Source organism: Scyliorhinus canicula, chromosome 10 (assembly GCF_902713615.1).
Source record: "Scyliorhinus canicula chromosome 10, sScyCan1.1, whole genome shotgun sequence".
Classification (NCBI taxonomy): Eukaryota; Metazoa; Chordata; class Chondrichthyes; order Carcharhiniformes; family Scyliorhinidae; genus Scyliorhinus; species Scyliorhinus canicula.
In genome coordinates this window covers 144893198-144906456 of record NC_052155.1, presented here as the reverse complement: position 1 = coordinate 144906456, position 13259 = coordinate 144893198, and the positions used below count along the sequence as shown (strand labels likewise).

Sequence of the window (13259 nt, the reverse complement as noted above, 5' to 3'; positions counted from 1 at the left end):
AACACATGGCAGGAGGCACAGAAAATCCCACCACATGTGTTGTAGGGACGCACACAGTGCTGATAAGGAGGCAGTTCCAGGATTTTGATATAATGACAATAAAGGAATGGCAATATTGCCATTGTCATGGTGGTGTGTGACTTGGTGGGAAATTTGCAGATGGTGCTGTTCCCATGCCCTTGTCCTTCTTGGTGGTAGTTTAGAAGGCGCTGTTGAAGGAACTTTGATGATCGTCCATTATGCTGTGCATGGGTGGTTTAGCACCTAAAACCTAACTGGGTCCTGAAATTTCACTAGCAAAATTCCTTGATTTAAAGCTGTGCCGGCAATTTCCTTTCAGCACTGAACCCCTCAGGCCTGTGGGAGATGGGATGCAACATCTAATTAGCACTGGGCTAATGGAGACCCAGATAAGTGCATCATAGCCTGCTCAAAGCTTCTAAGAAATCCAGCCTCTGCTGCGTGATTCAGGGCAATTATCATTGAATCATAGCATTTACAGTTCAGAAGGAGGCCCTTTGGCCCATCAAGTCTGGCCTGGCTTTTGGAATCATAGAATTTTCAGTGCAGAAGGAGGCCATTCGACCCATCGAGTTTGCACTGGCCCGTGGAAAGAGCACCTTACCAAAGCCCACACATCTAACCTATCCCCACACATCCACGCTATCCCCGTAACCACACCTAACCTTTTTTTTTGGACACCAACTGCAATTTAGCATGGCCAATGCACCTAACCTGCACATCTTTGGACTGTGGGTGGAAACTGGAGCACCCGGAGGAAACCCATGCAGATATGGGGAGAACGTGCAAACTCCACACAGACAGTGACCCAAGGCCCGAATTGAACCCGGGTCCCGGGATCTGTGAGGCAGCAGTGCTAACCACTGTGCCACCGTGCACCATGTTTAATTATCTCCGGGTGCTCCAGTTTCCACCCACAGTCCAAAGAGCATGGATGTGTGAGGATAGGGTAAATGTGTGGGCTTGGGTAAGGTGCTCTTTCCACGGGCCAGTGCAAACTCGATGGGTCGAATGGCCTCCTTCTGCACTGCAAATTCTATGACTCAACCCATCTCAGAAACGTTCCTGACCCCCCGTATTCTGATGTTCATTTGTTTGAGGTGTTGTTAATGACAATAGCTGATGTCTTCTCAGGTGCCAAAAGGTGATCTGTTAATATCTCCCAAATGGTGTGTTAAAGGGTGTAAGTAGTTTGGATTCCTCATCATAGAATCATAGAATTTACAGTGCAGGAGGCCATTCTGCCCATCAAGTCAGGCCCTTACAAAGAGCACCCTACTCAAGCCCACGTATCTACCCTATCCCCGTAACCCCCACTTAACATTTTTGGACACTAAGGGCAATTTAGCATGGTCAATCCACCTAACTCGCACATCTTTGGACTGTGGGAGAGAACCGGAGCACCCGGAAGAAACCCACACAGACACAGGGAGAACGTGCAGACTTCGCACAGACGGTGACCCAGCGAGGAATCGAACCTGGGACCCTGGAGCGGTGAGGCAACTGTGCTAACCACTATGCTACCGTGCTGCCCTCATCTGAGGGTAATTGCCAAACGCCAGTACTCACGTCCAGTTGAGTGAAAGTTGAATTCTTTCCCGATTTACCAGAAGACATTTGATGAATTTCCCTTTCAACAGCTTTATTAAAGTGTGCGAGATCCACACAGATTCTTAGCAATCCATTTGATTTCAGGACTGGGAACAAACCTGAACATGAATTTTCGGGTTTGTTACGGGAGAGATTACTCCTGTCATAACATTGACTCAATTTCCTGCTTAACGTTCTGCAACGGTGGATGAGGAACTTTCACCGATGTAAACAAACACACCAGCTTTACTGAAGGAAGTAAGATGATGTAATGAGCTGTTTTCAACTTCACAAGGCCTTTGGACAATTGTGGAAATTTAGCTTTAAATCTTTTGGCTGTTCTTGGCTTTCCAATTCCTCCTTGCTGCAGATCAGCTTTAAATCTATACAAGCTCCTTTCCTTACAAGTGAACAATCCTGGTTCTGGATTACACAAAGATTTTGGTGATTCTTTATATTGAAATGTTGCAGACAAAGAACAGTACAAGCACAGGAACAGACCCTTCGGCCCTCCAAGCCTGCACCGATCAAGCTGCTTATATAACCTAAAACCTTCCACACTTCCTGGGTCTGTATCCCTCTAATCCTAACCTATTCTTGTATTTGTCAAGATGCCTCACATTCTGGTCTGTATTCCAGCCTTTCAACCACACTCCTGCTGGAGTTTCAGTGACTGCATTGGAAAAGGAACCTGGTCTGTCCCTCAAGGAAATTATAATTTCATAATTTCAATATATAGGTCAATGACAGACTTTCTTTTGATTTCTTTTCATGTCTGATGAAATGTGGCTTCCAGGCAGTAATATATATCTTGTAATTCCAACAGATACTTTTAAAAATGTAGCTTGGGATGTGGGCATCACTGGTAGTATGGCCAGATTCCATCTCTAAAGACATCAATGAGCCAGTTGAGTTTTTATAACATCTATGATCATTCGCGACTGATACCAGATTATCTTAAACTGAATTCAAATTGACCAACTGTCCTTCTGGGATTTGAATCATGCTTTCTTTTGTTAGATCAGAGTTCTCAATCACTAATCCAGTAACTTGATTATTGCCATAAGGATATACATGCCATTATAAACAATATAGATAAACAATATAGATACATAATAGATGACTAACTCAATGTGTATTTTTAATGAGCTTTGTACTCTTGACTATAAATAGGATACACATAACATCCTAATTTGTCTCTTTTTCAGTGTTGTTGAATTACTGAATCTCTGGCATCATGACCCTGAGGATCTTCTCCTTGATCTTGGTTTTGGCAAAGAGGAGGCTGACATCTCAGCTAAAATCCCTGCTCGTTTTATCAATAGCTCTTCTGTTGCAACTGGAATAAATTTAGGAGTGTTTCTGGATGCACAGAAGCTACGTATGGAAATGGAGAGCCACAACCTATACAGTAAGAAAGGCTCTTTGTTGGTTTAATAAGTGGGATGTCCTTTAAGTTTTGGACTGTTAATGTACAAGCATCAATTAGGTCTTTGAAAAAGCTGATCATTTGAAACAGCGACTAGTATTTAGGTTTATAGGTCTAACCCAGTTTCAAAAATCCCTTGTTTGTGCCATTATAATTTAAAACATCTCTTAAGTTTTCATCCAAAGTTCCAAGAATAGCTGTCTTCAATGTGATTACAAAAAGGACGCAGTATATCTGAAATAAAATCAGGAAATGCAAGAAAAATTCCACATGACAGGCAGCATCTGTGGAGAGAAACAGAATTAACATTAATTAACAGATAAAACACGGAGTGGTTGATCGATTTATGTCAGCTCCTCTGTTAATTCTTATTTCTATATATAAATCACCATAATCCCAGGTGACCATAGGCTGCTTTCCTCTTTGAGGGGGAGAGCTGACTGGTGGTGATTTAACCTGAGGATCACCTCTCCTCAGGCGAGGGGCAAGGTTGAGAAGGTGGGGCCTTCACGAATAACCTCAGCCAGTACAGGAATTGAACCCGCGCTGTTGGCCATGCTCTGCAACCTACTGAGCTAAACCAGCCCCCATATATACACGGGGAATGCATAGGCACAGAAGTAACACGTGATTTGCCATTAGATCAGTGTCTGTTATGACAGCATTAGTGGTGTGTGCAACAAGGTACAAAATCAAGCCAGTTTTGTTGATTAGGTATGCCCATTTGTGACTTGCCCTGTGATTTCTACTATGGTTTTTGTGAGCTAACTGGTTTCTATTGACAGCTATTGACAGTGTTTCCTTTTAATTAATAGAACATAGAACAGTACAGCACAGAACAGGCCCTTCGGCCCTCGATGTTGTGCCGAGCAATGATCACCCTACTCAAACCCACGTATCCACCCTATACCCAAAACCCAACAACCCCCCCCCCCCCCCCCCCCCCCCCCCCCCACCAAATGGATATTAGAACATAAGAACATAAGAACTAGGAGCAGGAGTAGGCCATCTGGCCCCTCGAGCCTGCTCCGCCATTCAATGAGATCATGCCTGATCTTTTGTGGACTCAGCTCCACTTTCCGGCCCGAACACCATAACCCTTAATCCCTATATTCTTCAAAACTATCTATCTCCATCTTAAAAACATTTAATGAAGGAGCCTCATCTGCTTCATAGAACATAGAAGAACATAGAACAGTACAGCACAGAACAGGCCCTTCGGCCTTCGATGTTGTGCCGAGCATGATCACCCTACTCAAACCCATGTATCCACCCTATACCCGTAACCCAACAACTCCCCACTTAACCTTACTTTTTTAGGACACTACGGGCAATTTAGCATGGCCAATCCACCTAACCCGCACATCTTTGGACTGTGGGAGGAAACCGGAGCACCCGGAGGAAACCCACGCACACACGGGGAGGACGTGCAGAGTCCGCAGACAGTGACCCAGCCAGGAATCGAACCTGGGACCCTGGAGCTGTGAAGCATTTATGCTAACCACCATGCTACCGTGCTGCCCATGCTGCCCGAACTGGGCAAGGAATTCCATAGATTCACAACCCTTTGGGTGAAGAAGTTCCTCCTAAGCTCAGTTTCAAATGCCAACATTGCAGTTTGGCTAGGTCTGAAGTTGCAGATATAACTAGTTCAGGCTGGAAGATCTAGTAACTCTCAATCTTTTTCTGTGGCACAGCCAAAACTAGATATTTGTCATGAGGAATGAGGCCTCCTTTCACCTGGAAATTGCTTTTTACGTGGAGGCCATTTAGCCCTTCAAACCTGTTATGCCATTCAATTGGATCATGACTCTTAACTTGATCTACCTGACTTAGTTTCATCTCTCTTCATACCCTTACCCATCAAAATATGTTCAATCTCAGTTTTGAAATGTTTAATTGAACTAGACTCATTGGGTGCGATTCTCCGCACTCACGCCGGTTCGGAGAATAGCGGGCCGCGCAGATTTTCACGGCGACGCTGGTCCGACGCCCTCCCGCTATTCTCCGAACCCCGCACAAACTACACGTCGGCATTCCTGGCAAAGGGCTCGAACGCGCCCCCGACACGACCAGAATCGGGTGGGGGGGGAGTGTGGTAGATGGAGGGGGGAGTGAGGGAGACGGAGGGGGTAGTGGGGGAGACGGAGGGGGGAGTGGGGGAGGCGGAGGGGGGAGTGTGTGAACCATCCACCTTGGTGGCCGCTGAGATCGTCACGGACACTCTATCACGTGCCCGCGTGGGCTAGCTGTGGGAGGGGGGGGGGGGGGGGGGGAAGGGACTGCACACCCGGCACCGACGTTTCACCGCTCGTCAACCCCAGCGACACTCGATCACCATCACAATTCCTGTGGCTGTGGAACAATCACACGGTATTACAAGTAAGGTGGAACAGTGCGTTTAATGTGAACAAACATTTACAGGTGTCCTAGCCCCTACAACTAAACTGTGCCCTTCACCCGTGCCGACTTACTCAGTGTCTATCTTTGTTGCCTTACGGGCCCTACCACTATGTCTAAGTGGTTCCCCAGATGATACAGCCGGAGTGGAGGAGGACTGCTGCGAATCGCCCCCTTCAACTTGTTTCTCCTTCGGAAAGCGTTTCCTGGGGCGACCCGGCCTTGATGGGCCAGGCTGCTCTGCGGGCGTCTCGGGTGACGTTGTGCCACCCTGCTCTGCTGCTGCCCACCCGATGCACCAGGGATGGGACGGGGGGAGGCCGAGAATTCCGGGACGTCCCGTGGTGGAGTTAATGGGACAGGCCCCGAAACCTCCTCCTCCCTTGGGGAGCCCCGGTGGCCCCCGGGCCTCACTTTGGGACAGAGGTGCGAGCGGGGAGGTGCCCCGTCGCACCACCGACACCTGGCGCTGCCAGTCCTGGAGGCCTGCAACGGTATCCACCAGGATCCGAAGGTTTGCAGAGACGGAGTCCAGGGAGTTAGACATTCCCGCCAGGGACTGTGCGACCTCAACCTGTGAGTGCACGACGCCGTCCAGCACGTGTGTCAGGCGGTTGATGCTCTCCGCGACTGACTGCTGCGATTGGGCCATGACCTGCTGAGACTCGGCCAAGGCCCGCAGCACGCCGGCAATGTCGTTTTGGCTCTGGCGCATTGCTGCCTGTGAGAGGGCAACCCTGTCCAGGGCCGAGGATGACGCCTGCACGTGAAGCCCAACGTCTTGCATAACCTGACCCATGGCCGAAACCATTTCACCCATTGCCTCCACCGCGGATGCCACCCGTGCGGTGACGGCCTGGGTTTCTGCCATGAGCGGCACCACTCCCTGCTCGTGGACGCGGTTCGACTCCTCTAACAGCGTCTGCAGAGTCTGGAAGACAGCCCTCATCCTGTCATTGTCTCCCTGGGTTTCTTGATGCATCGGCTGTGCGGGTGGGTTGAGAAAGTCCAGGAACTCTGAAAACGTCTGGGAGCCAGCTGCATCCTGGGCCTGGCCTGGCCTCCGCCAGCTCGGGCCCTCGGCTGCTCCGACCTCCACCTGCTGTACCTGCTCAGCTGTGATGTGCGAACCAGACTGTGACCCAGGAGCCTCATCACTAAATAGGCCAGCCGGGGTGAGTGTCTCTGGGATGGTGGATGGTGTGGGAGAAAGCTGTGCCGCAATCTCAAGGTCGTCTTGGGTGGACGCCTCCTCGATGTCATCGGCCCGCTGAGAGGCCGCAGGGCGTTCGCAGGCCATTTCTTTATCTAGTGGTGTCGCCGCCCTCTGGGCGTCCTGCTCCACAGGTTCTGTTGGGGAGGATGGGACTCCCCGCTGATTAGGCACCCTCTGTCGTGAGGCCCCGGGTGAGGTGGGGGCAGATGCCTGTGTCCGTCTGGAGCCAGACGGCCCTGGTCGTTCGGCATCATGTCCTAGGGAAGAGAATGAAACGGGTTATTTAGAGACGCTCGGCCGGGTGCTGGACGGTCCCAGTGGGCAGAGTGTGAAGGGACAGAGGATGGGGAGGTGTCCAAGTGGGCAGGGTGTGTGAAGGGACAGAGGATGGGGGAGGTATCCCAGTGGGCAGGGTGTGTGAAGGGACAGAGGATGGGGGAGGTGTCCCAGTGGGCAGGGTGTTTGAAGGGACAGAGGATGGGGGAGGTATCCCAGTGGGCAGGGTGTGTGAAGGGACAGAGGATGGGGGAGGTATCCCAGTGGGCAGGGTGTGTGATGGGACAGAAGATGGGGGAGATGTCCAAGTGGGCAGGGTGTGTGAAGGGACAGAGGATGGGGGAGGTATCCCAGTGTGCAGGGTGTGTGAAGGGACAGAGGATGGGAGAGGGGGGGTGTTTGTCATGCAGGGTTGTCTCACTTGTTGCAGCTCCGCCAACCTCGCATTGCGCGATCTCCCGAGTAGCAGATCCGCCAACACGGTCCAGGGCCCTCTGCTCAAAAGTGGTGAGGGGCCGCAGGATGGGCGAACCCCCTCCCGTCTTGTTCCGCTCACGGGTGTTGTGAGCGGTCTTGTCCTGTTGGGGGAGGGGGCATAGGTAGATTATTACAATACGGCAGGTATCAGCAGGCCGTTCAGATACTGGCACAGTTTGGGGGTCAAGTTGTAATAAGACCATTGCATCTCTCCATGGGGGCCAGAGCGCTGGGTCTGTGACAACTTTGTGAACCACCCTCAACTCACTCTGCCCCAATCCCCCTCCACCCCCCGTGCCGGGGGGGGAGGTGGGTGATTAAGTAAAGGGGGGAGGCATGGTTGTGACCCGGGGGCACCCTCTTGGCACTTGCCCTGGTGAGGTTGTGCATCTTCTTCCGACACTGGTCAGTTGAACGAGGGGTCTGCCCCACAGCACTGACGGCAGCAGCAACCTCACGCCAGCCCTGGCGCACCGCGCTGGCAGGGTGGCGATGGAATCGAGCAGCATCTCCACATCAGCCTCCACAAATCACGGGGCTGCTCTCCTCAGCTCCGACATCTTGGCCTACAGTTTCTGTGCTCGCCCGCGCCTTTTTACGGCGTCGGGCGGCGTCACGTGGGCGTGTCCGTAGCGTCGCCGCGTTCCGGCGTCATCGCGCACGTGATTGACGCGGACCCGATCCTAGCCCATTTCCCGGACGTGAATACCTCGGGAAATGGGTCGTGTCGGGCCGTCGCAAAACTCGGCCGCTTTCACGGGCAACTTCACGATTTTCCGCGGGTGCGGAGAATCGCGCCCAATAACTTTTGACAGAGAAAGTTGCAGGTTTTTACTACCATTTCTGTGAAGCTGGGAACAGAAATAAGAGCAGGAATGGGCCACGTGGCCCCTAGAGCCTGCACTCCCAATCAATGCAATCATTATAGAATCCCGACAGCGCAGAAGGAGGCCACTTGGCCCAGCAGGTCTGCACCGGCCCTTGGAAAGAGCACCCTACTTAATCCCACACCTCCAGCCTATCCCCGCAACTCCACCTAACCTTTTTGACACAAAAGGTCAACTTATCATGGCCAATCCTCCTAACCTGCCCATCTTTGGACTGTGGGAGAAAACCGAGCACCCGGAGGAAACCCACGCAGACATGGAGAGAAAGTGCAAATTCCACACAGACAGTCACCTGAGGTCGGAATTGAACCCGGGACCCTGGAGCTGTGAGGCAGCAGTGCTAACCACTGTGCCACTGTGCCTCTTCTCCATCACCTCCACTTTTCTACCCACTTTCTGATTTATTTTGATAAGAATGAAAGAAGTATGTGCTTCCTGACATGGCATTTAATTTGATCATGGTTCTGGATTCTCCACAAGAAGATTGGAAAAAAATAGAGGCTGGATTCTCCGATTCCCAGACTAAGTGCTGACTCTGGCGTGGGAACACTGGCGTTTTACGCCAGAAAAAACGGCACATCAGCTGCACGAATTCCAGGACCATTAGGGAGTTTACAGCCGCGCCGGGTAAAGCTCCCAGCTCCAAAGCCAAAAACGGCTGGAGAAGGCCAGGGTCCGTGGGTGTGCATCATGGCGCCTGCGAAATAATGACCAATCAGTAACCCCTCTCGCCACCCTGGACCACCCCCATCAGTCCTGAGGCCGTCCAGATGGTGTGAGGCGTACTTGAGAGGGCGGAGCATCACAATTTCGGCATCGGCGATCGTAAAATTCAGCCCCACATATCGCAATTGATATTTTTCCCCTCCTGTTGGGGCTACTGAGGCAAATTGTTGCTCAAGTTGATGCAGGTTCACTCAGAATGATGGGAAAAAAATCTTCCTGGGAATATTTTGGACTGTGATGAGTCTGATAGTTTTAAAGGAAATTGCATTTGATTGTGACAATGTCCTTCCAAGTTACCACATGGTATTTTTAATTGTCTTACAGAATCTGTTTTTCCTTTAATCCCCTCTTGTCCATTTAGACCGTTTCCAGCAACTTGAAGCCTTACAAAAAGCAAATGACATGTTCTCTTCCTTGTACACGGAGATAGTCAACGAAAGTCTATCCTCTGAGCTCACCACTGAGGAGCAACAGCATTTGGAGACAAAAGAAAAATGTAGAAAAATGCTGAGGAAATTGTCTCGGGACATGAATGACTCTCAAAGTTTTGTAGCAAGCAACGAGGAAGTTTCAGGAAAGGATAGACAAGCTGCTTTCCATCGTGCTCACCAGTGTATTCCTGAGGACAGCGTTTTGGCACCGCTGACAGCAGCACAGAATGAGGTTGCGAACAAGGCTCTTGATATGCCCCTTAATATGAAGGAGGGCCAAGTTTGTACCTCTCTGGAAATGGGTGCCAAAGGCAGAGATGGGGAATCCCGACTGATTACATTCCAAACAAAGAAACTGAAAATCTGCACGAGTAATCAGCCACCAGATTCCTTCGAAATGGAAGAGGTAAGCAAAATTGGGCAAATGGAATTCAAGGCACATGCTAGTAAAATAACACACAAAAGTCGATGGACGAGTAGAGATAGCTTAAAAATGTATGTGGTTTTGGATTTTATAAATGGGGACATAGAATATCAAAGCAAAGAGGAAAAGCTCTTCATATATACATCATCTCTTAGGCCATAGTTAGAATATTGTGTGCAACTTTGGTGACCCTGCTGTATGATGAATGCTAAGGTAATGTACAAAAATAATCCAAACACCGTTCTGCATTCCTTTAGTGGTTGTCTTCTGTGTATCTCTGCCTGTGCTTGTTCTCCTTTGAGATTGCTTCCGCAGCACAGAATCATAAGGTGCGATCTAAGCAAAAACAAAGAGTCTGTTCTGGGCGGGATTAGAGGGGGGTCATTCTCGGCACTTGTAACCTTCAGTTGAGGAGTTTGCAGATGACCTGGTAGAGTCTTCATGAGACACTCAGATCCAGAGCGGCATGTCAGCAATTCTACCGATTTGTTGGACAACACATTGGTGAACTGTTGTAATGTCCTGGATGCCCATTTGGCATTGAAATCCACATTGATGTTTCCACGATAGCACTTTGACAGGTGCTGTTTGTGCTGCAGATTTGCATTGCAAGTTATGACATTGGGCAACAGATACATTATACATGCAGTCCTGATTGATGGTAGTCAATGAAACAACGAACTGAGTCATAGAATTTACAGTGCAGAAGGAGGCCATTCGACACATTGAATCACCCTACTTAAGCCCACACCTGCACCCTTTCCCCGTAACCCAGTAACTCCACCTAACCTTTTTGGACACTAAATGTTGTTCCCCTGTTCAAGAAAGGGAATAGGGAAATCCCTGGGAATTACAGACCCATCAGTCTTACATCTGTGGTGAGCAAAATATTGGAAATGATTCTGAGAGATATGGGGCGCGATTCTCCCAAAATAGGAGAAATCGTAAGGCTGGCGTCAAACCCAGGCGGGTTTGACGCCAGCGCGCCCCTTCCCGACCGGGAACCGATTCTGGTCCCCGGTCGGGGCTAGCAGCCCGACGCCGCAAGCTCCGGCATCACGGGCTTAACGAATTTCGTTAAGCCCGCTTGCCGGAGTTAGCGCCGGCTGACGCGTCATATGACGTCAGCCGCGCATGCGCGGATTGGAAGACTCCAACCCGCGCATGCGCGGATGACGTCATCGCGTATTTGCCGGGATGCCCCTCAGCCGCCCCGCGAATGGATACTGCGGGGCGGCGGAAGGACAAATAGTGCGCGGGCATCGGGCCCGCTGCCCGCGATCGGTGCCCACCGATCGCAGGTCCATGGCACCCTTGGCACGGCCGTGGTACTGCCGTGCCCATCGGTGCCATGGTTATAAAAAGCGAGTTGTTCCCGCCGTTTTTACGAACGGCCAGACCAGGTGTGTTTGCCGTTCGTAAAAACAGCGTAAAGGGCTGGGACTTCGGCCCATCGAACAGCTGTGAATCGCTGCCGGCCGTAAAAAAACGGCGGCAGCGATTCGTGTCGGGAGTTGGGCGGGGGGGGGGGGAGAATAGCGGGAGGGCGGGGGGGGCGGAGAATCGGGCCCATGATTTATGATTATTTAGAAAAACATAGTTTGATTAAAGATAGTCAGCTTTGTGAGGGGTAGGTCATGCCTCACAAGCCTCATTGAATTCTTTAAGGATGTGAGAGCACGGTAGCATTGTGAATAGCACAATTGCTTCACAGCTCCAGGGTCCAAGGTTCAATTCCGGCTTGGGTCACTATCTGTGCGGAGTCTGCATATCCTCCCCGTGTGTGCGTGGGTTTCCTCCGGGTGCTCCGGTTTCCTCCCACAGTCCAAAGATGTGCAGGTTAGGTGGATTGGCTATGATAAATTGCCCTTAGTGTCCAAAATTGCCCTTAGTGTTGGGTGGGGTTACTGGGTTATGGGGATAGGGTGGAGGTGTTAACCTTGGGTGGGATGCTCTTTCCAAGAGCCGGTGCAGACTCGATGGGCTGAATGGCCTCCTTCTGCACTGTAGATTCTATGATTCTATGACAAGACACATTGATGAAGGTCGGGCAGTGGATGTGGATTTCAGTAAGGCATTTGATAAGGTTCCCCATGGTAGGCTCATTCAGAACGTTAGGGGGCATGGGATACAGGGAAATTTGGCTGTCTGGATACAAAATTGGCTGGTCAAAAGAAAGCGAGTGGTAGTGGATGGAAAATATTCCGCCTGGAGGTCGGTTACGAGTTGTGTCCCACAGGGATCTGGGACCACTGCTCTTTGTGGTTTTTAGAAATGGCTTGGATGAGGAAGTGGAAGGGTGGGTTAGTAAGTTTGCCGGTGACACGAAGGTTGGGGGAGTTGTAGATAGTGTTGAGGGTTGTTGCAGGTTACAACAGGTTACAACATGACATTGACAGGATGCAGAGCTGGGCTGAGAAGTGGCAGATGGAGTTCAACCTAGATAAATGTGAAGTGATTCATTTTGGAAGGTCGAATTTGAATACTGAATACAGGGATAAAGGCAGGATTCTTGGAAGTGTGGAGGCGCAGAGGGATCTTGGGGTCCACGTACATAGATCCTTCAAAGTTGCCACCCAGGTTGATAGGGTTGTTAAGAAGGCGTATGGTGTGTTGGCTTTCATTAACAGGGGTATTGAGTTTAAGAGCCGTGAGGTTTTGCTGCAGATTTATAAAACTCTAGTTAGACAACACTTGGAATATTGTGTCCAGTTCTGGTCGCCTCATTATAGGAAGGTGCTTTGGAGAGGGTACAGAGGAGGTTTACCAGGATGCTGTCTGGACTGGATGGCATGTCTTATGAAGAAAGGTTGAGAGAGCTAGGGGTTTTCTCACTGAGGCGAAGAAGGAAGAGAGGCGACTTGATAGAGGTGTACAAGGTGATGAGAGGCATGGAGAGAGTGGATAGCCAGAGACTTTTCCCCAGGGCGGAAATGGTTGTCATGAGGGGACATAATTTTAAGGTGATTAGAGGAAGGTATAGGGGAGATGTCAGAGGTAGGTTCTTTACACAGAGTGGTGGGTGCGTGGATTGCACTTCCAGCAGAGGTGGTGGAGTCAGAATCATTAGGGTCTTTTAAGCGACTCTTAGACAGGCACATGGACAGCAGTAAATTGAAGGGAAAAAGATCTTAGATCAGGATAAATGGTCGGCACAACATCGTGCGCTGAAGGACCTGTACTGTGCTGTTCTATTTTCTATGTAAAGGCAATTTAGCATGGCCAATCCACCTAGCCTACACATCTTTGGACTGTGGGGGGAAACTGGACCACCTGGAGGAAACCCACACAAACATGGGAGAACGTGCAGACTCCGCACAGACTGTGATCCAAGCCAAGAATCGAACCTGGGACCCTGGAGCTGTGAAGCGACCGTGCTAAC

The 13259-nt window shown here is 50.3% G+C and overlaps 1 protein-coding gene across 1 annotated transcript in view; it reads left to right on the top strand.

Annotated features, from left to right (window-relative positions):
* Window positions 1-13259, top strand: part of itprid1 (ITPR interacting domain containing 1) — a 269051-nt gene that overhangs the window by 140446 nt on the left and 115346 nt on the right. The window contains exons 8-9 of the mRNA XM_038809821.1: window positions 2820-3022; window positions 9384-9859. Of these exons, the coding sequence (XP_038665749.1) occupies window positions 2820-3022; window positions 9384-9859 (679 nt within the window). The remainder of the gene's footprint in view (window positions 1-2819; window positions 3023-9383; window positions 9860-13259) is intronic.